The sequence below is a fragment of the Glycine soja genome, chromosome 1, assembly GCF_004193775.1.
Source record: "Glycine soja cultivar W05 chromosome 1, ASM419377v2, whole genome shotgun sequence".
Taxonomy (NCBI): Eukaryota; Viridiplantae; Streptophyta; class Magnoliopsida; order Fabales; family Fabaceae; genus Glycine; species Glycine soja.
Window position 1 is genome coordinate 4,662,661 of NC_041002.1, and position 24,557 is coordinate 4,687,217.

The 24,557-nt window shown below is 30.7% G+C and overlaps 3 protein-coding genes across 4 annotated transcripts; 1 reads left to right on the forward strand and 2 right to left on the reverse strand.

Moving 5' to 3' along the window:
* The first annotated feature begins 6,605 nt into the window (after positions 1–6,605).
* Positions 6,606–9,663, forward strand: LOC114410788 (probable pectate lyase 3). The gene is made up of 4 exons (XM_028374718.1): positions 6,606–6,955; positions 7,254–7,905; positions 8,200–8,442; positions 9,221–9,663. Exons 1-4 carry the CDS (start codon positions 6,729–6,731, stop codon positions 9,443–9,445), a joined length of 1,347 nt encoding a protein of 448 aa, XP_028230519.1. The 5' UTR covers positions 6,606–6,728; the 3' UTR covers positions 9,446–9,663.
* Positions 9,664–13,065: 3,402 nt separating this feature from the next.
* Positions 13,066–19,242, reverse strand: LOC114410795. 2 transcript variants are annotated; one of them, XM_028374722.1, is made up of 14 exons: positions 19,076–19,242; positions 18,943–19,004; positions 18,368–18,445; positions 18,179–18,257; positions 17,921–17,991; positions 17,582–17,683; positions 17,303–17,392; positions 15,991–16,065; positions 15,667–15,699; positions 15,401–15,478; positions 15,026–15,091; positions 14,111–14,220; positions 13,529–13,633; positions 13,066–13,364 (listed from the first exon to the last, which is right to left on the reverse strand). In XM_028374722.1, the coding sequence occupies exons 1-13, from the start codon at positions 19,134–19,136 to the stop codon at positions 13,543–13,545; spliced, it is 996 nt and encodes a 331-aa protein (XP_028230523.1). In that variant the 5' UTR covers positions 19,137–19,242; the 3' UTR covers positions 13,066–13,364; positions 13,529–13,542. The 2 variants fall into 2 exon arrangements, with proteins under 2 accessions (XP_028230523.1, XP_028230528.1); XM_028374727.1 differs by lacking the exons at positions 13,066–13,364; positions 13,529–13,633 and adding an exon at positions 13,640–13,766.
* A 2,977-nt stretch (positions 19,243–22,219) lies between these two features.
* On the reverse strand, positions 22,220–24,182 carry LOC114410807 (plant-specific TFIIB-related protein PTF2). The gene has a single exon (XM_028374731.1). The coding sequence runs from the start codon at positions 24,007–24,009 to the stop codon at positions 22,399–22,401; it is 1,611 nt and encodes a 536-aa protein (XP_028230532.1). The 5' UTR covers positions 24,010–24,182; the 3' UTR covers positions 22,220–22,398.
* Positions 24,183–24,557: the final 375 nt, after the last annotated feature.

Here is a 24,557-nt window from a genome sequence, read left to right on the forward strand (position 1 = left end):
ACTTAATGTTGATGTGCTTACTTCAACTTTCACTTTTGTTATTCTTAGTCATAAAGACAACAGTTGAGTTATCACAGAAAATTCTCAAAGGCCTTGAAATAGTATCAACTATCTTCAGCTCAAAAATGAAACTCTTAAGTCATACACCATGTGATGTAGCCTCAAAACAAAAGACAAACTCAACTTACATGGTAGAAGTAATAGTAAAAGTCTGCTTAACACTCCTCCATAAAATAACTCCACCAGCCATCATGAAAATGTACCCAGATGTTGATTTGCGAGAATCAACATAGCCAACAAAGTCTAAGTCTGAATAACTGATCACATCTTGATTATCTATCTGTCTATACATAAGCATGTAATCTTTGGTCCCCTGAAGGTACCTCATCACTTTCTTTGCAGTTCTCCAGTGGTCAATACCAGGATTACTCTGATATATTCCTAACATTCCAACTACAAAAGCAATGTCAGGCCTTGAGCATACACGAGGCTTCCAAAAATTGAAGCATAAAGAATGTTTTTCATTTGTTCCCTCTCAAAGTCATTCTTTGGGCATTGGTTCAAATTAAACCTATCACCCTTCACAATGGGAGCAACACTTGGTGAACAATCTTTCCTCCTAAATTTCTTTAAAATTTTGTTAATATAGGTTTCCTGTGATAGACCTAAAATACCTCAAGGTCTATCTCTATGAATCTTAATGCCAATGACATAAGATGCATCACCCATATCCTTTATGTTAAAAATTCTTAGAGAGAAATTGTTTCACCTCATGTAACAAACCCTGATCATTGACTGCAAGTAAAATATCATCTACATATAAAACAAGAAAACATATTTTACTCCCACTGACCTTGTGGTATATGCATTGATCCATAGGGTTTTCATCAAAACCAAATGAAGAAATTATCCCCTCAAACTTAAGGTACCACTGACGGGAGGCTTTTTTTAAACCATATATAGATTTATTAAGCTTGCAAACCAAATGCTCATCAATGCTAAAGGAGAAGCTTTCAAGTTGTTTCATATAAACCTCCTCCTCTAAACCACCATTAAGAAATGTTATTTTTACATCCATTTGTTGCAACTCAAGGTCAAAATGAGCAATTAATGTCAAGATAATACAAAGAGAGTCTTTCTTAGATACAGGAGAAAAAGTCTATGTGTAGTTGATTCCTTCTTTTTGAGTAAATCCCTTAGCAACGAGTCTTGCCTTGTATCTCTCAATGTTTCCTAATGAATTGCTTTTGGTCTAAAAGACACATTTACAGTCAATGGCCTTTGCCCCATCAGGCAACTCTACAAGGTTCCAAACTCTGTAACTCTGCATGGAATTCATCTCATCCTTCATGGCATCATGCCATAAATTTGACTCTTTATAACTCATGGCTTGATCAAAAGTTTTGGGATCATTTTCAGCTCCAATATTACAATCAGATTCTTGCAAATTAATATGCAATATAATCACTAGGAATAACTTATTTTCTTACTCTAGTAGACCTCCTTAATGTTGCATCAACATTTTCTTGGAGATCATGTTGTTCAGTTACTTGTTCATCATTTTCAGGAATTTGATAATCAACTTGATCTATTGGATTATCAGCAACATGTTGTGGAATGTTAGTCGTGTGTTATTCATCATCCCTTTGAACTTAAGGGGTATGAATTGCAACCAATCTTTCACTTGATGTGGAAGGTTGAGACTCTATATGATCAATTTCAGAAGCTAAGTCCTTCAATTAATCACTCCCACTGATTAAGTCATTTTCAAGAAACTTGACATTTCTTAATTTCACAATCCTAGTAATATGATATGGATAGTAAAACCTATAATAATCTTTAGACCTTTCGGTATATCCAATGAAATACTCACTAATAGTCCTTGGGTCAATTTTCTTCTCTTGTGGGTTATATAACTCAAACGATGTGTCTTTAAAATTAAAGGAATATCCAAAAGGTACGAATTTGGAAATAGAAATCAAGTTTCGAGAAAAACATGGCACATAAAAGTTCCTTTCTAATTTCAAAATAAAGCCACTACTTAAAGTTAAAATGCAAGTTCCAATAGCCTCCACAAGTGAGCCTAACTTATTGCCTGATAAAATGCTTTGCTTACTTCCCACTGGTTTCCTTATGTTTTGCATACCTTGCAAAGAATTTGCAATATAAATTGTAGATCCTGAATTAATCCACCATGTGTTAATATTAACACTAGCCATATTAGATTCATAACATACTAAAGAGATTGATTTACCTTTCTTCTCAAGCCATTTCTAGAATCTGGGACAATTCTTCTTCATGTGTCCCTACTTCTTACAAAAGAAACACTTTGCCACCTTCTTAATATCAGCTTGAGGTGATACTTTGCCATTCCCCTTCTGATTAGCTTGAGACTTAGTTGCTTTGTTCTTCCCACAAGCAGTTGTCAGCAATGCACTCTCACCCATCTTCATTATAAGCCTTTCTTCTTCCTGAAACACATGGTCATTAATTCATTAATAGACCATTTGTCCTTATGTGTGTTGTAGGAAATCTTAAACGACCCATATTTCGTCAGAAGGATGTTCAGAATGAAGTGCACCAAGAAAGAGTCAGACATACCAACCTCCAGTTTCTTAAGTTGAGCTGAAATATCTTACATTTGCATTATGTACTCACGAACACCTTTCACATTGGTGAGCCAGAGAGAGAAGAACTTCATGATCAGGGTGCTTGATAAAACCTTATCTAAAGTGATGAACTGGTCATCAATAGCCTTAAGCAAGTCTCAGACCTTTTCATGCTGGTAGACAAAATCACATATCCTAGCTGAGATTTTGGTCTTAATGAACATCACATTGAGCCGATTGGATCGGTTCCACTGCTCATATAGCGCAACAACAACTGGGTTACTTTCATCAGTGATTATAGGTGGTTCGTCTTTCCTTATAGCATAATCTATGTCCATCCACCCAAATTATAGAAGAATTCTCTCCTTCCATATCTTATAATTATCTCCTTTGAGTTCGGGAACATCACATTGAATATCAGAAAAACTAATAGTTTGAGAAGCTGCAAAAATCCAAAGGCTTGTGTCAAAATTTGAGGCATATTAGTCTTAATTGTATGTTTTACCAATGTAAACATATTAGAAAATTGAATCTTGTGACATAAAAATTACTTGTGGGTTAAATTTTTAATTCAATAAGAAACAATTAAACTTTATAATAGAATAATCAAATTACATACTTAAATTCATGTTTTACAGGTACAACATGAAAATAATTTAATTTTTTATTGCATATATTTACTTTATGATAAAATTGACAAATTATACATACCTCATGATCCCTATGGGTAAACCACGAAAAATAATATGTCATTTTATCTCAATTAATTATACAAATATAATAAAAATTTATGTGTGATAAAATTCATTATATAAAGTACAATTAATTATAATATTACACATAATTCCTTATATGATCTTTAAACAACTTTATATAATTTCAATCAAATTATAGATGTTGTGGCTAATCCATAATTAATCAAAATTATAAAGTTCACTTAGACATAAAACTTAATCATATGAGAATAAATCATATTACGCATATCAAGATCAAGATATAATATAATGATGAATAAAATATATAATTTCATATTTGACACATAATATTATGCATTTGATTTCATATATATATGTACAAAATAATTTTTTTCCAGGACATATCCATGCATAAAATAAATCAAAACTCCATAAATTACAAAGGTAAATGGAATAAGGATATAACATATGAAAAACGAATATATATCGAAGAACCTTCAATGACCCAAAGACTTATGTGTATTCTAGTAACCTGTAGGTTGTGATGTTACAAACTATAAAATAAAACACAAGTCGTTAACAAATGCAAAAAAATAAAAATCAAAATATACCTCCAACCATTGTTGTGAAACAACTGTCTTGTTTTGGTTCTTCCAAGCTCTTACACTCTCTCTTTGTAGATGGTGTATTAGACGAAATTTAAAAGAGGTGAACTTATGAACCAAATACATGTGTTATATATAGGCATTCTACCATCAAAAATGCATTTAGTAGTCATTATCACTCATTAGTAGTCATTGCCACCATTAGTATTCATTTAATATTTGACTTTTCAACTCCAAAACTGATGAAACATTTGATTTTTCAAAACGTACTGACCAAATTATTACAGATACTCTAGAGTTTTTAAATACAATTATTTATCTGTACTTCTGAATCATAAATTAAAGCTTAAAGTTGGTCTTCCCATTATGCTATTAAGAAATACATACCAATCTTCTTGATTTTATAATGACACTAGACTCATTGTCACTCAATTGGAAAATCATGTTTTAGAAGCAAGTGATTTCTAGCAACAACATTGAGGAAAAAGTTTTCATTTGTAGATTAACATTGATTCCATTTGTTTCCAAAATTTTATTTCAGTTTCAACATAAGCAATTTCCAATAATTATTTCCTTTATAATGACAATAAATAAAAGTCAAGGAGAGTCTTTAAAAGATGTTGGCATTTATCTTCCAATACTAGATTTTTTTTCACACGGACAACTATCTATGGCAATATCAAGGTTACAACACATGAATAATGGAATATTCTTATGTGATAAAAATGAAGATAATTTAAATATCACTTCAAATGTTGTTTATAGAGATGTCTGTCAAAATTTGAATAAGATGTTGATATTATATGTTTATTCATTATTATATAATATATTTCACTATTTATTACCATTTTATCTCTTTATTTTTGTAACTTTCAATATTCATTTGTGGTTTCAAATTGATAGAGAAATATAATATAAGATTGAAACCGCAATATTTTTGCTCTAAAAAAATATTACAATAAAGGTATTTGTTTTGTTAAATTTTAAAATAATTCATCAAATATACTTCATATGAAATCATGTATTAGTTACACATTATATCATATAGTGTCAATATTACTCACCAAATTTTACATTAATACTTCTAATAAATAAAATAAATTAATTTAACTTTGTTCCATCAATACTAAAATATTTTTTTCTTTATTTTTTAATTAAGTGTTTTGGACATGTAAATAATAATTGAAGAATTACATATGTGTTTTAACAATTTATATACATTTACAACTTTTTGTAATGTAAATAATTGTTTTATAAACAATAACACACATTATCTTACTTCTATTCAATAAAAATATTTTTTTTAATGTTTTACTTATTCTTTTTCAAAATAAAAAAATTAATAAAAAAATATTGAACAAACTTTTCCATATTCTATAACTATTTATTTGATATAAAATCATCCTATAATTACACAAACATAATCAAAAACTAGTTATGTAATACTGTTGGTGAGGTGAAGGTAGAAGTGGATAAAGAAGAAAATGTGGGTTTGGAAAACAAACTAAAACTAAGTAAAAATTAACTAAAATGAAAATTTGTATTTTACAAGAATTTTTTTTAATAATTTTTTAAGTAAAAAAACATTTTTAAAAGGACATAAACAACCCTTGTCATGTGGTTGGTTGGTTGCCATTTGGGTTTCAATCTAGCAACTAGGTAATTATATGGATACATGTGGCAAGTGTTTACATGGATAAAAGATTGATATACATCATCACTTAATAGATCACATTTTAATTTCACCAATAAAAAATTATAGACAAAAAAATTAACAAGTGATAAAAAAACGTGTAAAGAATTTGAGAGACTAAACTAAATTACTTTAAATTTGAAGAGACAAAAATATATTTAAATAAAAAATTATTAAAATAAATTCTTTTTAATTCATTTAGGGAAGCTTCATATACTCCAATTTAAAAATAAATTCTCCAATTGTAAGCTTAATTTATTAAACAAGCTTTTTAATTAAGTTATTTATGCAAACACATCTATTGTGTCTAAACAAGAAAATAAGCTGATAATAGCTATCTTAGTAGTTCATAATCAGAGGGTCAAAATCCATATATGCACAAAGTGCTTTGAGGTCAACATTTATCCTACCTCAGGTATTTTGTTAATTTTAATTAAAAACTATTTTGACATTAAAATTATAGTATCAATATTATCAAAACATAAAGTTTGCTAGTTATAAAATTATTTAGTGGTAAGAATATTATGTGTTCGGCTACCCTTTTCAGTTTTCACAATAATAAAATGCTACACTAATTACAGGTACGTATAGTGTCCTAAGGGATCAATCATCGCAAGCATGACAAAACCATAAATATCTATTTCAAGTGCACGCATGCATTATCAAATCAATGGTTTATATCACCTGTCAAGGTAGAACAAACAATATTATAGCAACAACGTTTGGTTGGCTAGATCCAACATCATGTTTATAGGGTAAAAAGACAAAAATTACCCGTTAATTTTCTTTGATGGTCATGACACGGAAATTATGTGTTGTTTTGAATGAATATAAATGCAAGTAAACTGAATTTCAGCATTTTACAGCAAGTTTTCTCACTAAATCTATTCAATGACAGAGGCTAATCGTAATCTCAGCCAATTTTTTCTCCAAATTCATCCAAATATAAACAAATATGTCAATTGTCAAATGCTTCATAAAGTGCGCGCTCACATATATATAGAGATAGTTTTGTATTCATTTCAATGCCGGAGGGTTCTTAATCTTTCAATCCATTCGGCTGAGGTTACCTTTCCCTTGGCCATAATCACCCAAAATATAAAAAAAAAAAGGAAAAAGAACCTTCATGGCAAAAATTCATAATTTCTACCTTTTAACCTGTTTGGTAGTCATGATACCTACCTTGTATGCCAATGTCAAAGAGGATGAAGCATATTGGAAGAGGCAAAGTGAAGTACTTCTTGTTGATTCATATTGGCAGGAAAGAGCATCAATTGCTGAAAAAGAGAACCAGCAAGCTTATACTTCTGACCCATATTCACTCACCAAGAACTTGACCTTTAGTGTTAGCGAGTGAGTCTTATAAATTGTCATCTTAATGCTATATCATGTTATATTTCATGAGAAAATGTTCATATATATGTATATTCATTCATTGTGGTTATATAGTATTTTTTTTTATCTCCAGTAGGATAAGGCTTTTTATTTAGAGTGTGTTTGTTTCAAGTCATACAAATTTATTCCAAGAAATGCTAAACAAACATGTTGGGAATAATATTCCTAGTAATAGTATTCCTAGGAATATCATCCTAAAAGTATAATTTAGTCCATGAAAGTAACGTTCCCATTTTTTTTTTGTTTGACAAAACAGAATCATAATAGGTGAGAAGAATGGAAGAAGGAATTTGAGGGGAAGAGGTGGTAAATGCATGGCAACAAACCCAATTGACAGGTGCTGGAGGTGTGATCCCAACTGGGCAAACAATCGCAAGAAGCTTGCAGATTGTGTGCAAGGTTTTGGAAGAAACACTATTGGTGGAAAGAATGGTCCATTCTATGTGGTAAACAGTAGTTTAGATAATGACATGGTGAATCCTGCTCCTGGTACCCTTAGGCATGCAGTTACAAGAAGTGGACCCTTGTGGATCATCTTTGCTCGTAGCATGAACATTAGGCTCAGCCAGGAGCTCATTATGACAAGTGACAAGACCATTGATGGAAGAGGAGTTGATGTCTACATTGCTAATGGGGCTGGTATTACCATCCAGTTCATCAAGAATGTGATCATCCATGGAATCAAAATTTTTAACATTCAGGTTGGCAATGGTGGACTTATTAGAGATTCTGAGACCCACTATGGTTTTAGGACTTATAGTGATGGTGATGGCATTTCCATCTTTGGCTCCAGCAATGTTTGGATTGACCATGTTTCCATGAGAAATTGCAAAGATGGATTGATAGATGCCATTCAGGGTTCCACTGCTATTACCATCTCTAATGGCCATTTCACAGACCACAATGAGGTGATTAGTTGAATAATTTCAATTGTTTGTTTAGTCCCTCCGTATATGTTTTTAGTCCTTTTATTTTAACAGAAACACCTGTTTTTTGGTCTTTGATGAAGAACTAATTAAAACCACATGACTTTTGATAAATGAAGGGACTAAAAACGCGTACGTATCAAAGTTTTATGAGGACTAAAATAAAATTTTGCAATCTTTTGATGAACCAAAAACATGCTTTATCCTAATTTCTTTCACTTATTTGTTTAGACTTTTAATTCCTGGTTTTGAAAGTGAAAATGTTTCCTTGCCTAGGTGATGTTGTTTGGTGCTAGTGACAGCTATGATGGCGATAAGATAATGCAGATCACATTGGCATTCAACCACTTTGGCAAGAGATTAGTCCAAAGGATGCCAAGGTGCAGATATGGTTTTGTCCATGTGGTTAACAACGATTACACTCATTGGGAAATGTATGCCATTGGTGGTAGCAAGCATCCTACCATTATTAGTGAGGGCAACAGATTCATAGCCCCTAACAACGTATATGCTAAAGAGGTATGCATCTAAATATATACTAAGTCATGCTCCTCCTTACAAATAAAAGTGTGCATATTTTCTTTGTTGATCATTTTTCTTCTATGATTAGTATCTCACCATGATACCATCTTAGAAAGAGAAAGACATAAATTGTTATAATATAATGATTCATTGTGATTAATTGTAGGATCTAGTAGTTAAATTTTTTTTTAAAAAAAAGTATTCTAATTGGACCATATGTTGTTATTCAACAACATACATTAAGAATCCAAACCTTTTTCCCTTCATTTCTTCCAATTTCCCTCTTACCAAGCACATCATATATAAATTCCGATGAACTCAAGGACCCAATAAACAAAATTGTATTGTCATGTGTCATTTGCGCTCGACTACTACAGAAGATAGTAGTACTTTTCTAATTTCTTTAGCCTTCATGCAATATGTGTGTTTTTTCTTAAGCTAACATACTTTAATTATTAGCACTCAAAGCAATTTTTTCACTGTCCAAAAGAATTTTTACAGTAATATTTATTTGGTTTAGCATTGATTCTCAGTCAATCAAGTTCATTTAATTTCCTTAACTCTAAATGTTCTTGACTAAGTAGTATAAATGGAGGATAGTTTATGCTTAGCTATTGGGTTACAAACAAATCAACCTCAAAGAATTCCTATAAAATGTTGCTAGTTTTTTGGTCTTGCATTACTCTCAAGTGACATACAAAATAAAATTCATGAAACTGGAATGTAGATCAAGAGTGACTCACATAACTAATTTGCTATGTTGGTGTTGGTGAAGATAACAAAGAGGGAGTACTCACCGGAGCAAGAGTGGAAAAACTGGCAATGGAGATCAATCAATGATGAGTACATGAATGGAGCATTTTTCAGAGAAGGTGGTTCTCAGATAACAGACAGGCCGTTCTCAAGGCAGGACATGATAACAGCAAAGCCTGGATCATACGTGGGAAGGCTCACTCGTTATGCTGGAAGCCTTAGGTGCATTGTTGGAAAGCCTTGTTGATTAGTCATAACCATTATTTGCCAAAGGAAAGAACAAAACAAGAAACCAAGCAATCAAGCCTTGTCATAATTTTCCCTGTCTGCTTTTTCCTCAGTTTGTTTGAAAGAAAATATGTTCATCACAAAATTCTTTTTCTCCATGTATTCATTGATAAATTGTAAATGGAAATTACACCAAAATTTTATTAAATGGAGATGTTTCCCTGGATTAGCATGTGATGTAAGCTATGGCGTACATTTGCATACACATACATGCATGTAGATATAGACATATGGAAATGTTTTTCAATAGAAATCTGTACCCATGTCTCTCTTAAGAGCTCTAAGCAATAAATTTATTTGATTTTTTTAAAATAGAATTCATTTTAAATTATATAATAATAATAATAATAATAATTAATGTAATTATAATAATTGATTGTAATCATATTTTTAATAATTATAATGGTTAACAATGATTTATGATAATTATGCATATTATAATTTTTTACTGCATACGTATTATACTTATTTTTATTATTAAAATAATTATTTATTAACAAGTGCAAGTAATAAAAAAAATTGTCAGTAATAAATATGAAATTACTAAAAATATTTTACACACAATTATGAATATGCTTAAATATAATTTTAGTTTTCCTATTTTATCCAATATATAATTTTGGTTTTTCTATTTTAAAATAGAAACACTTGGTCCCTCAATTTTTTTTATAAAAAAATATCATTTTAATCCTTATATTTCAAAATAGAAACATTTGGTCCTTCTATTTTAGAAAGTTCACAATTTTAGTCCTTATTTTAAAAAATATATAATTTTGGTTCAGCCTTCAATTTCATCTATATTTAATTTCTTATATTACAACTAATTAAATAATTTTTTGATAATACCTTAAATGAATACGTTAGATCTAAGATTTAACTATATCAAAATAAAAGAAATAAATTATAGACAAAATTGATGATTTGACTAAAATTGTACATTTTTTAAAATAAGAGGATCAAAGGTTTCTATTTTGAAATAAAGGACTAAAATCACATATTTTTTTAAAACATAAGAACCAAATGTCTTTATTTTAAATGGAGGAACCAAAATTATAAATTGAGCAAAATGGGAAAACCAAAATTATATTTAATCCTTTTGAATAAATATTTTCTTTGGTGTCATACACTATTTTGTGTTTATGTGTTAGTCTCATACTTATTTGCTAACAAAATAATTTTAAGAAAATTATGACATTCAAAAATAAAAAATGCATCTATATAGTATCTTCTAATTGAGCAAAATTTCACAATCATTATATGTAATAATAAAAATTATTAGTATCTAATATTTTTATTTTTAATTCAAATAGATTTAAAAAAATAGAAGGCAATCAAGGAAACAAAAAATGAAAGAAATATATCTTCAAAGATAATTCAATTTGGGATGACTATACATATCAATAATTAAATAAGTTGATATGTAAATTGAGTAAAAATAGTTGATACCAATAGAATAAATTTTAAAATTTAGAAACAAATAGAAATATCTTTTATTTGCATAATAAATTAACAAAAAATAAATTTTGATTTGATTGATTTATATGTTAAAATACATAATTCTATTTTTTATTTAAAAATGCATAATGTTATTAAGTGTGATAAAATATCTGTTTATGATTTCTTTTCTTGGGTTAGAGACCAGAGGAATATCTTTCAACTCATTGTAATTCAATAAGTAAAAAAATAATTTAAATATAAAATAAATATTTAACATAAAATGCTCAATCATTTCTTTTAAAAAATATTTAATTTAATTTAATTAATTTAAAGTAATTAGGAGTAATATATATTTTAATTCATATTAATTAATAACATTAATATATTTTGATTCAAAATTACAAAAAATTTAAATTAAGATAAAATATAGATAATTTATTATGCCTTCATCTCTTATTTGTATTAATTGTGGGTTGGACAATTATTGTGTCTTGTTTATGGTGGATTGATTAATCAATGTTCATATAAATATAATTTGATTACCTACACTAAGGGCGTGTTTGATAGATAATTTTTTTAAAATTTTTCAGGAATTTTAAAGTGAGAAACTATGATCATCATATTTCATATGCAATTAATAAAAAAATATCACCAAAAAATTATGATTTCTGAGAATTAATTTTAGTGTACTTTTTCGTGTAAATATTTCCAAGAAGAAGACAGGAATCCAACTTTTTCGAGTGAAGAAAAAGTTTTAATTACATATTTTACATAAATCTTTCATTTTTAAAAAACATATTAAGACTAAACTATTTTACACATTCTCATAGTATGAAAAAACTCTTCCCCTCTCAATTGCCCATACTACATTATTCCTATTGATAAATAATGTCAGGCCATAAGATACCATTGGAGGAGGGGATTGCGCAGTGAGATCATGAAAGTACGAGGATGATGAACCTATTTATAATACATTTGTCTTTGAATATTCTTAGGGTGAAGAAGCTGAACATGAAGAAGATTCACATGTCCCTGGTTCTGATGAGGGAGAGCTTCAGGTTATAATTACATCCTGTCTCTTTTACAGCTTCTATTTCTTTGTACTAGTAGCTATGCAGCTTCACTCCTTTAAGGATTTCTGCGCAAGTATTAACGGTGTGACAGTATCAATATTTCATAATCAACATTCACACATATAATAACTACATATGATTCTATTACCTAGCACTAACTGTATTACATTATTCAAATAAAAGTATTATTAATAAATAATCCAAACAATTAATTGTACTACATTATTCATTGTAAAGTATTGAATCTTCTCTCATTTGCAAGTTTTGGGTTTACTAAAAAAAGAAAAAAAATCCATTAATGAATATATTCAAGTTGGTGGTTTTTTTTTTTAATTATTCATATGATCCATTCTAAAGTATTTAAATTTCTCTTCATTCCAAATATAAAAAAATCTATTTATTTAAGTTTTGGTTGAACTTTCAACTATTTTAAATATTAAAAGCAATCTTTCATATAATTAAATGAATTTGATTGATTCTAACGGAATCGTGATTTTGCTTAAAAACTCCCAAGATATATATCAAAACATACTAATGTAAGTACATGCTAAAAATTGGATCCAACACGTTTCAGTTTTCAATATAGTATTTATGATTAAATCTTCTATGAAAGGTACTTAACAAAAGATAAACCATATAAATTTCACAAAATTATAATATTAAAATAAAAAAGTCTAGAAAATATTAACATTCCTCACGTAGTAAGAAGATGCGATTGAACCAGAGAATTTGTTGCCAATTAAAATTACCTAGAAACAAGGAAAACCTATTTCGATTAAATTTGATTACCAATTAACATGAGCATATACACAACTTAAATTGCTGACTGGAAACCTCGCTGAGCTTCATAAAAAGTTAACTTGTATAGAGCTGGTGACGGTGTTCATAAATCATAATTCATAATGCCACATCCACCTCATAGTGAAAGACAAAGGAGGAAAATATCGTAGATTCGAATCATCCTATTAACAAAATTAACAATCTAACAACTAATATTTGTCGATAAAAAAAATTACAGTGGGAGGCGATCACAATTTTGGTAAAACAAATACAACAGAAGTCATGAATCTAGCAAACCAAAAGCATCGGGCATAAGCTGGTAGCACCAAACCAACATACACCTTGACAGCAAAATTTTATTTACAATTTAGAATCACAATTCACAAGCTTGAATATATAATGTATCCAATCTATTAATATACTATGTAGGATAAAATTTAGTGTGAAAATCACAATAGCTGTCACAAGTATATTTTGATTTATGAACAAGTGAACTGAAAGTTACTGCTAAAAAAACGAGGAACGAACGCTTAAAAGGTTGGTAATCATGATTTAAGACCTTGTCATCAACGGTTGGTTGAACTAGTCCTGCAAAATCAAAGCATGTTTGAATCAAAATAATGCAAGCAGATTGAGCATAAGCACAACAACGGAAACAACTATCAGGATCACAATTTAGAATGCCCAGCATGCAACGCATTCTTCTACATAGGGAAAAGATTCAAAGAACAAAAAGTTGAGCTATTTCAAACCTCAACAATGGCCTTCACTGTTGCTCTAGTTTATCCACACCATCTAGCATGATACCATCTGAAGCAAATTTGTCTAAACTGGACAATGTTTTTGCAATGCCCTTCCTACAAGACATTAATAACCAGATGACATTTAACGTTGGATTATTAATCATTAAATGTTTGCAGTCTCCTGTTTTTGTAACATTGCACTTCTGCATAAATAAAATTGCCTTCCCGAGGAAAACAAATGCCCTTCCTACAAGACAAGGACTTCAACCCTACCCTAAATTATGTTTTCACATACAAAGGTAACATTAACCAAGCAACATTTAAGCAGTCAATGAAAAGAACATACTCTAAACAGCATGTGAGAAGCAAACTGAAGTTATAATCAGTAATCACTCGTCAGTCAGAACATACTCTTAACAGCATGTGAGAAGCAAACTGAAGTTATAATCAGTAATCACTCTTCAGTCATCCCCAAGTTATAGAAAAATATAGTGCCCCGAAAATTTATCTGAGTTTAGAATGTGCAGCATGCAATGCATTCTTCTACAGAGGGGAAAAGATTCAAAGAACCAAAAATGAGCTAATTCAAACCTCAACAATGGCCTTCGCTGTTGCTCTCGTTTATCCCCGCCATCTGGCATGACACTATCTGAAGCAGACATGTCTAAACCAGACAATGTTTCTGCAATGTCTTTAAGACCCTGCAAGTGAAAACAGAATCATTGAGCATATTATAAGAAGCAAAATTCAAATTAATTAATACAGTGGGATGCCATATTGGGTGTTCAAGTGTCCAGGTCTACCCGTGACCCAATTATATTGGGTTGGCTTCTTTTAGTGTTCGGGTTAAACCCGACCCGATCATAAATGGATTGGCTAACAGGTTCATTTTTTTTAACCCAACCCATATCATATAATTAAATTTATTATTATATAAGTTAATTATTAAATACAAAACACATTAATTTTTAGCTCATAGTTTATTAAATTATTAAATTAAACCACCCATGATTTTTTTATTTTTTAAGTTGTTTTTATCTCTGTCTTGATTTTGTTTGTTTTCTCATGTTAATATAATACTTTATTTCTATCTAAAATAAAAATATCATATTAGGATTGAAATTATTAATTCTATTAATCAAATATTATCACAATTTAGTCTCTTTTGAGAGCATTTAGTCATTATATACTTACAAGGCTTTATGCAAAAACAAATTATTGTTCTAAAAAAATTTATATTTTAAAAAATAAAAAATATTTTGTTAAATATTCAGACCCGATTAGTCCAACCCAACCCAGTCCATTTATGATCAGGTTGTTTGGGTTGGGTTTGTAAAAACAAAAAAAAATTGCACAAACCCGACCCAACCCAATCCATAGACTAGGTTGCGTAACAGGTTTAACAAAACCTAACCCGTGAACACCCCTAAATAAATACAATATAAAAGCATATTAGCATATTACAGCCAAACTAGTTTGAAAACAAAGCACAAGGTAGAAGAATACCATTAGATTTGGAGTTCCTTTATATGTGATCAAATTAGGGGACTTCCCTGAAAGTTTCAGTTGCTCCTGCAGAATATTTACTAATTAACATCAGATCAATATCTCAACAGGAATGTAAACAGATATATTAATAACTAAGCCACCATAAAATTGAGAAGATCTGAATAAGGCGTAGCCGTAATTTAAAAGTCAGCTCTAAATATAAGCTCTTCAAGCAAATCTAAGTTTCTTATAACACTTGCAGCTGATAATCCAGAGTCCAGACTATATAAATAATATAATTACATATCTAGCAGTCACAGTTGAGAGTGACAAACAACAAAAGAGAGTATAATTACAATTTACAACTGACAAATATAAGAAACAAACCCCAACCTGCAACAATTCGGGCTTTTTCTGGCTTTTTCCGTGTACATAGTCGATGAGATATGACAATCCATAATTTGCATAATCCTGCAACCACACAACTAAATCAGTATTTTCTTTAGGTGTATCAATTGGAGTGACAATTCTCGTACCAAAATCTACATGCATACCAAATCATTCTAGCACTTCGATTTTTTCGAAATAAAAGAAACAAGAATGTTTATGACAATTACATATTTCTTTCCAAATTTAACAATGACACGAAAGAGTTTTACCTGCTTAGAACTCAATTCAGCTAACCTATAATCCTGAAATGGCATAATTATACAACATAAGAATAAATCAAATAAAAGAGACGGAACAGACAAGCATATTAGTGAGCACAGACACACACATATGAGCAAATAAAACAACTAACCAATTTTGGGGAAACATAAACATAATATTTACTCTGACAAGTTGATAGGTATTTTAATTCAAATGAAAATCAAATAATCAAGGCAAACTCCTAAATATCCTTCATCATACTCTCCTATGCTAGCAAGACAACCCCAATAACAATCAACTAGCCACGGCAAGAAAACAAACATATTACATACCAATGTTTCCACTGTTTGTTGCAAATAACCCAAGTCTTCATGGATATTAGTAATAGTACTTCTAACTCCAGCAACCTGTGAAAGATGTATCACAATTAACCACAGATTAGTTTCCTACCCATAATGTTTATAAATAATAACAGAAATGGATATGGCATTAATAAACTCTGGTTTCAATTCCTTTATCCTGGACTAAGCAGGTGATTTACCACCATGCCAACACTTGTAAAAAGATAGGAATCTATAAAATTATTTTATCCAAAATATTTCTAGACTGTCTGTAGATCCTAATTCGTAATGTAGGAAAAGCTTTCAGATTATTTTCTTCAAATAATGTTTATAAATTATTATACAAATGGATTGATAAACTTGGTTTCAATTCCTTTATCCGTTTATCGTAGACAACACAGCTGATTTGAAAGAGCTTACCAGTATAACATGTAACTTATGAAAAGATAGACATCTAACAAAAAAAAATTATGCTAAATATTTCTAGACTGTTTGTAGATCTTCAGTTAGTAATGCAAGAAATACTTTGAGCAATTTGATTAAAGTAACTAAATCAAGCTTTCCAAGCAAAAAAGTTAAAAATTCCAAGATTTGGAATTAAAAAACATATTTTTGTGATTTGAAGATTTTTAATGATTAGGTTCAAGGTACACAAAAAGGTTAGCTGCCAGTTTGAAAATTATAAGGTTGAATTTATTGCGGAAAATCAATATAACTGGAGCATAATTTATATGGTAACAAAGGGTAAATGAAGAACAATTGTAAAGATACAGTAGCTGGTCTTCTGCACAATATAAATTTAATTAACAAAAATATATGTTGAATGTTCTACTGCCAAGAACAAAAACCAAAACATAATGCTCCCACTGAATGAGGTAGAAGGAGAGGTATGGAGCTTACCAAACATTTAGAGAACTTGATATTCCATTATCAATAAAAATTCAAGAGTTGTAAAGTATTTAGAATAATGACTAAATATATGAACATGATAGGCATGTAAGCCACTTAATTACTGATCACTGATCAGGATGAGATCAAGACAGCCCAGTGGAGAGTTTTGATGCCTTACTACCACATAATATTCACTAACATAGATATCCATCAACAGAGTGTCAAAATCAATATCATCTAAAGGAATCTTGATCCAGTTGTCTGAAGAGAATTATATATGGACTAGTATATATGCTAAATAGAGAAAAAAAAATGCATGTAAGAGCATTTTGACATGTGTATGGAAATCTGTTTGATTGCATTATGTGGGCACACGTGCAAGCATCAAATTTGTATGTGGCAAAAGGCGTACTTCATCCTTAGTTGACCTTTGCAACTCATTCAGCTTGAGCATTTTGTCATTCAAATTCTGAATTCTCTGGGTCAAATGCTTCTTGGTATCCTGCCATCAAAAGAATTGAGCGGAACTTATAAGAGTAAAAAACTGAGTATTATGACAAATTCTTCATCAATTGATATTCTATGACAATGTGGCCTCATAGCTTTCAAGTGCAATCAGTATGCAGTACCTAACAAACATAGTTACATAAAGATATAACAAGAAAATCCCAATAAGTAAATGGACACATACAGCAATGACATCTGAGGCATGCTGCAACTTTTTGGTTAAATCTGCAACAGCTTTTTCCATATTCCGTCTAGTCACATACATAAGATCTGAGAATGAAATTCCCTGATATTGAAAAGGAGAAAACAGAAATCCAAATCACAAACAACAAATAAATCAGAAAAATTAAATGGATTAAATCATCTAAAAGAATTATGGGATGAATATCAATTTGCTACTTTTAAATGATATAATTAGAAACACATACTGGTAAAAAAGAAAAATACAATACAATTTCAACCATAAACCAATGAAACTATTGAAAGAATGCACAAGAATCCAAGTAGGCAAGCAGTTCCATACCTTCCACCACATGTAGCCATAACCCAGAGCGCCCAAGGCAGCAGCTGGAACGACAAGGGATGATAAATTACCTGTTAAAAAGGACAAACACTTAGAAAAGCAACGTACGGAGCAGACAAAACACAAAAATATTCTCTAAGCCTATGCAATACACATCAACCTCTGGACATCCTGAGTACGAAATACAGAGAAGAATGAAAAGTGAAATACAGAATCTTAAGAAGCAGCTACATTAGATGGTAGAATAGATTATATTACTTTGTTCAGAACCCCCATTCAGTACTGTGATTGGCCTGTTTGATGCTAGCTGCCGAACTTCATTCGCCAGGCGACGCACCTAAAGCAAAATCAAGCAATAATTTCGTAACCAAAAAAAAACTTCAAATTCTCCTCCAAGTTTATTTCATAGACAAAAAGACACCAAGACTTATCCAACCAGTTTGTTACCTGAGCAGCTATGGCATCAGCATATTCACCTTCACCTTCAGCATGCTCCCCAGATTTTTCCAATCCCTTCACCAGCAACTACGACCCAAAAAATAGTAAAAGTAAACACTGAGCTTACATATATTAAAAAACAATAATCCAGCTTCTCAACAAATAATTAGTCGTAAAAACTATAAAAAAAAATTAAAAATTACGAGGACTATAGAAAACACACGATGGCCACCGTATTCAGCCTCAGCATGAAACAATAATTCCAAATTTGTGGGAAACCAAATGGATTTACGGTCACAACTACTGAGAATCAGATAAAGCTAAAAACAAATCTTCCGAAACCCTAACATCTGATAAAAACGAATCTTCCAAAACTCTATCATCACCATCTCGTACAAAATAACAGTAGTTTAATTATACAACACCTCCTCGACTTCAACAGCATCATCACAAAATCTATTACCGAAAAGAAGCGATTACACAAATTTTTGCAGGCGGATTTGAAAAAAAAAATAGAAGTTAAGAGAGAGAAGCAGATTGTGTTTTGGTGAAGGGGAAAGCAAAGGCGGTGGAATGGGAAAAACCTGAAGCTCGCCGATTAAATCCGAGAGTTTTCCGTTTTTGATGAGGACGGTGCCGGTGTAACCTGGAGGAGCAGAGTGAAATCAGAGAAGTGACAAAAGTAGTTACTGATATGCGATCAAGAGAGTGAGGTACCTGCTCCTGCTATGATGAGGATCTTGGAGACTCCGATTCCGCTTTGCATAGCCATAGCCATGGCGAGAGAGAGAGAGAGACGTGCGTGATGCAGGTTGGTTAATCGTTAGTTAGGTTGGGTTGCACTATCAAATACTTTGACTACTAACCCAAACACGAACGGGGAACCGCCTTCCTAAACGACTGTGTTTTGTTTTGTTAGCAAGGTGAAATTAAAATAAATACTTATTTTTGTTTTTATAATTTATTAGATGCTGATAGTTTGATTCTTAAAAGATGAAATTAAATTTTGTTCTCGAATTTGAAAAAGTACGATATATTAGTTTTATAATTTATTTTTTTCTACTAACTCAAACACATGTGTGTTCACATGATACTTTCTATAATCACATGATAACTATTATTATGTGTTATTCAGTCGTTGTCACATGTTAAAAAGTTAAAATTTTAATTTGGTTTTTAAATTTAACAAATTGTTATCATTTTAGTCATTAAATTTAATCACTTACTAATATTTTAGTCTTTAAACTTAACATGTATTGTCATTTTGATACCTTAAAGTAATTTTAAATTTTCAATTAAGTCTCTCTTGTTGCATAAAATTATTAGTATAAACATTATCATATCCTCTCACTTCTATTTTTTTCTAAAATTCTTTTATTTAAATGATATTATAAATATGAAACTAACGTATGAGTGATTACATCAGAGTAATAAGTAATAAGTGTTAAATCTAAAATATTACTAACATGATTCTATAAGGTTTCGAAATATTCTACCAAAATTAAGTTATTATTTTATATGTTATTAATATGTGTAACGTTAGATTGATTAATTAATTAATTAATTAATTTTATGAAATTATATTAATGACAAAAAGACATTTACAAAAAACTTATCATATTACAAATGATTGACTATAAGAGGACATAAAAAAAATAAAGTGTTAAAACCATTTTCTTAAATATTCTTTTACAATTTTCACATCGTTATTCAACGGTTGAGTATTAGAAAAAAGATGATTCGTTATAAGTTAAAAATATACGCCTTATAAAATTAAGCATAAAATATAATACATCCATTATATTATCAATGAAGAAAGTATTTACTGTCTATCATGTTGGAACATATAATATATAAACCTATAAAATTAAATATAAAATATAGTTCATTCATTATATTAATCACTGTTGGAGTATACAAAATAAAAAAAAATACAATAAAAGGTGAAAAATATATATAATTTCATCTTAAATTTTGGTCAAATAAAATGATTCATTTTGTATCTCTTTATTTTTTAATTTCCTCCTTAATTAAATAACTATACTTACTTTTAAAAATAAATTATTTGTTTTTTCTAAAGCAATAAGTTATTTGTTAGTATCTATATATTTGTATAATATACAATTTTAATTTGAATCTGATGACAAACTAATTTAACTTTGATATGTTTATTTATTTTCAATTATATTCTTATTTGTCATTCTTATAATATTATTTGTTAGAATTTTAACTTAATATAAATATAGTAAATAAATTAACAATGATCTCAAATATAAATATAATATTTTTTTATTTCCATACCTAATATTTTTTTTTTCATTCAATTTTTATCTCTATAAATATTTGTTATCACTATAAACAAATGTAATTTATTATTATTATTATGCTAACAATTTATATGTAGGGTGATAGTTAATTAAAAATTTAAAAACATTATTCAAGGACCAAAAGTAATTAAGTTCAAGGATCAAGATGTCAGCAAGTGATTAAGTTCAGGAATTAAAATGATGGCATGTTGTTAAGGTTAAGTTGAGAGACCAAATAAAAAGTTAACTTGTTAACCGACAAATCCCGGTGACAACTCTGAACACAATTTTAGGGACAAAAAGAATTATTTATCCTAAAAATAAACATGCTATCATATCATATTATATTTAACCATAGGTTCACACAATGATGTAAAGTTTCGTTCTATTCACATATGAAAAAAAAATATATATTTAACAAAAAAATATATATTGGATTTGTGCAAAACTTGTTTGGATCAAACAATCCTTCATTGCAATCCAGATTAATTCAACTCAATAGATTTGAGGAACACTCATGGCCGGAAAAAAAAATTCATTTTATATTTTGGCAAATATTGGCCACTGAATGAATCTAATACGCATGTGAGTGTAAAAGTTGTTGTCAACTAATTATTTTAAAGTAATTTTTAAAATAATGATGATAAAAGTTAATAAACTTATTAAATTAATTATAATATAATTTTTTTTTAAAAAAATTGCATCTTAGATTGCTATTAAAAAGAATAGTTTGTATACTAATTATTATTATTATTATACCAAATAACTTCATAATTAATTCAATTTCAATTAAAACGAATAATTTGTATCATATTTAATTTGATTGTTATTAACAAAAAGAAATTATATCATAAGTAATTTAATTTTAATTAAAATAATAATAGATATAATAATTTTTGGATTCATAAATTTATTCGTAATTTATATAATAATTTGATTACTATTAAAAGGTAACAATTTTCTTGCACAATGCACAATGAATCTGATTTTGATAACAGTATAGAATAAGGCTCAGTAGCTTCAATATTTCAAGAAAGATAAATATTGTATGGCTCCATAGTTTCTTAACCAAATATTGAAAGTTGAAAATCTGACAGAAATTAGTGTGATTCACTACAGTTTCTGACCCAAGGGAAAGCTGTATCAAATTCCAAAAGTAGCTCAGTAAAGACCCAACTTAATGTACTAGTCAAAAGATTTCTCATCAATTCTACATTAGCAGGTCACAAAATTATATTTCCTTGAAAGCCCAACAGTTCAAAAGAAAAGTCATTATCAATCCAAGAGAATTCTTGCCACAGAATTCATGAAGCAGTGAACAAATTTCACTGGAAGGATTGCAACCAAAGGTGTAATGCTAAACACTAGCCTAATACTCTGATTTATATTAGTATTTAAAGTTAAGTTCAATAGTATTATTAATACAAACATAACCCAATAACACTCCCAACATAGCCAAATGAGAGGAGAAAAATAGGATGTAATGTAGCTGTGATTCAAACAGCAATCTCTTGAAAACAGCATCAAAATAACATGTATATAAAATTGTATAAAATCAAGAAGTAAAGAAAGGTCATTTCCATTACCAATCCATATATAAAAATTGCTAGTACAAAAATTTGCAGCAAGATAATATCTGCTGCTCTAGCATATGATGGTTGTCTGGGACAAAAGTGTCAATGGGTAGTAGTATATCTGAAACTTCTCACAAAATGCCTGTATACCTGAAACCTCTCATACAATGCCAGAGTTAAACACATGTAGATCCAGTAAGGTATTGTAATGTCCCTTCTCAATTTCCTCTTCTTTCACTCGATGAAGAACAAGGGTTTCAATAATTAAGTCTTCCCAATCAACATCATCAACTACCATTCCTTTTCTCTTCTTCCTTCTTCTTTCAGGATAAGAGCTATCTAAAGGGCAAGGAATCTCAGCATCACCCAGATCAGCATCTGACGGATGCATAATTCTTTTTATTCGAACCTTAGCAGCATTGATCCTTTCCCTCCTCATTTCACATTTCAATTGACCATTGACAAACGATGGTGGCATGGTATCCACTCCAACATCCTTCTCCAATAAACGATTAAGCAGAAGCTTCTTGCTCAGTTCAGATTTCCCATCCCACCACTCCCTACACTCTAGCAGATCAAACCGTAAAACCCTCCTTTTCTGAGCATTCCCACTCCCTCTCAGAGACTCAATACAACAATTTTCATCCAAAAACTTCTTATACAGCAATGACAAGCATTCAGGCGAAATCTGCAGCCCATCAGAATCCCCACCACCCACTCTACCAGCATTACTCTCCAACGAAAAATACTGTGAATCCTTCCTTTTAGTCATGCCATCAACCCCATATTCAAATTCACCATCATTTCTCAAGCATTCAGCAACCACATCCTCCAAATCCACCGCAGCCCGATCAAGACCCTCCCTCTTCTTCCCAGGCTTCAACATAGCCTTCCTCTCCATATACTGAATCACAATCGGTGCATTCTTAACAATGTTCTTCACGGTAACATCCTTCCCCCAAGGCAACACCTGTGCAACCTTCACAAGTGTCTCAAGCAACTCTTTATACCTAGCCCTACATGTGGAAACCTTAGCATGAACCTCCTTAGCTAATTCTTCCATCCCCACCCCAACCCCATTCAACTCTGCCACGAAAACCAACACCGCCACCACCAACGGCACTGGCCGCCGCCCGGTGCTTAGATACCACTTCACCGCACACTGAATCAAAAATACCCCCTGCTTCCTCATCCTCTCAATCAAATCCCTCTCAACAGAGGCAAAACCGTTACAATTCCTAATCGTCCGTTCCAGCAAATGCACAATATCAAACTCAGGAAAATCAGGCCTCAGATTCAAAAAATCAACAACGCGTAAAATCATTCTCCCGATTTCGTAAACATCACACCCTATCGCGGAGGCGACTTCCGCCATGGGCAAGGGTCGATCCTCTTTTCGCATGACAACATACGCGCACGCGCCGATGAGCACGTGGAACCACTCGCCCTGTCCGAACTCGCCCTCGGTGATGGTGGATATCATGCTTCTCACGTCGCCGCTCTTGGAAGATAACCCTAACTGGTTGGTTACTTCGTCGATTAGGTTTTGCGCCGCGAAGAGTTTTCTCTCGCGGTAGGAGTAGAGGCTACCTGAACCAGCGGTGCCGACATGGATGAAGGTTCCCTGAGGACCGTCGATGCCGCCAATTTGGGCGTCGAATTGGTCGAATTGCTGGACGCCGCCGCACGAGGAGCAGATTAACTCGCCGGAGATATCATCACGGATGAAGGAGGCTCGGCCGCAGTAGGTACAGGGAGGAGATTTCGACATCGGTGTTTGGAGTTAGGGCACGAAAGTGCATCAATTGCAATGGCGAGTGAAGAAGAGAAGAAAATCGAATGCAGGTAACGAGGAACGAGTGTGCGACTGTGTAGCGTGTTTGGTTAAAATTTTGAATCGAGCTTATGTGTTCGTCGAGACACGTCCGAAACTGAGAATTAATCTTTGTGATGGTAAGCTCATATAAAATAAATATTTTTATTTTAACATTATTTATTTCCTTTCATACTCAAAGTCAAGACCAATATTCATACCATGTACCACTTGATTAAGTGGGTAGGGGTTTTCAACATGTTAAAAGTTAAAACTTAAATAATTACTATTTACTAATGTACAATTTTTTTAAGAAAAATATTTGGATAAAAATTAGATTCTAAAAAATCTTGTATAATTTTTTATAATTTTAAGAAAAGTAATTACATAAATAAAAGTAATTTAGTTGAAAGTGTATTTTTTTTTATTTAATCCATAAAAGTTAAAAAAATGGAACTTACTTTTCAAGAAAATTATATGTGATCTTAATATATGTAATTTTAATG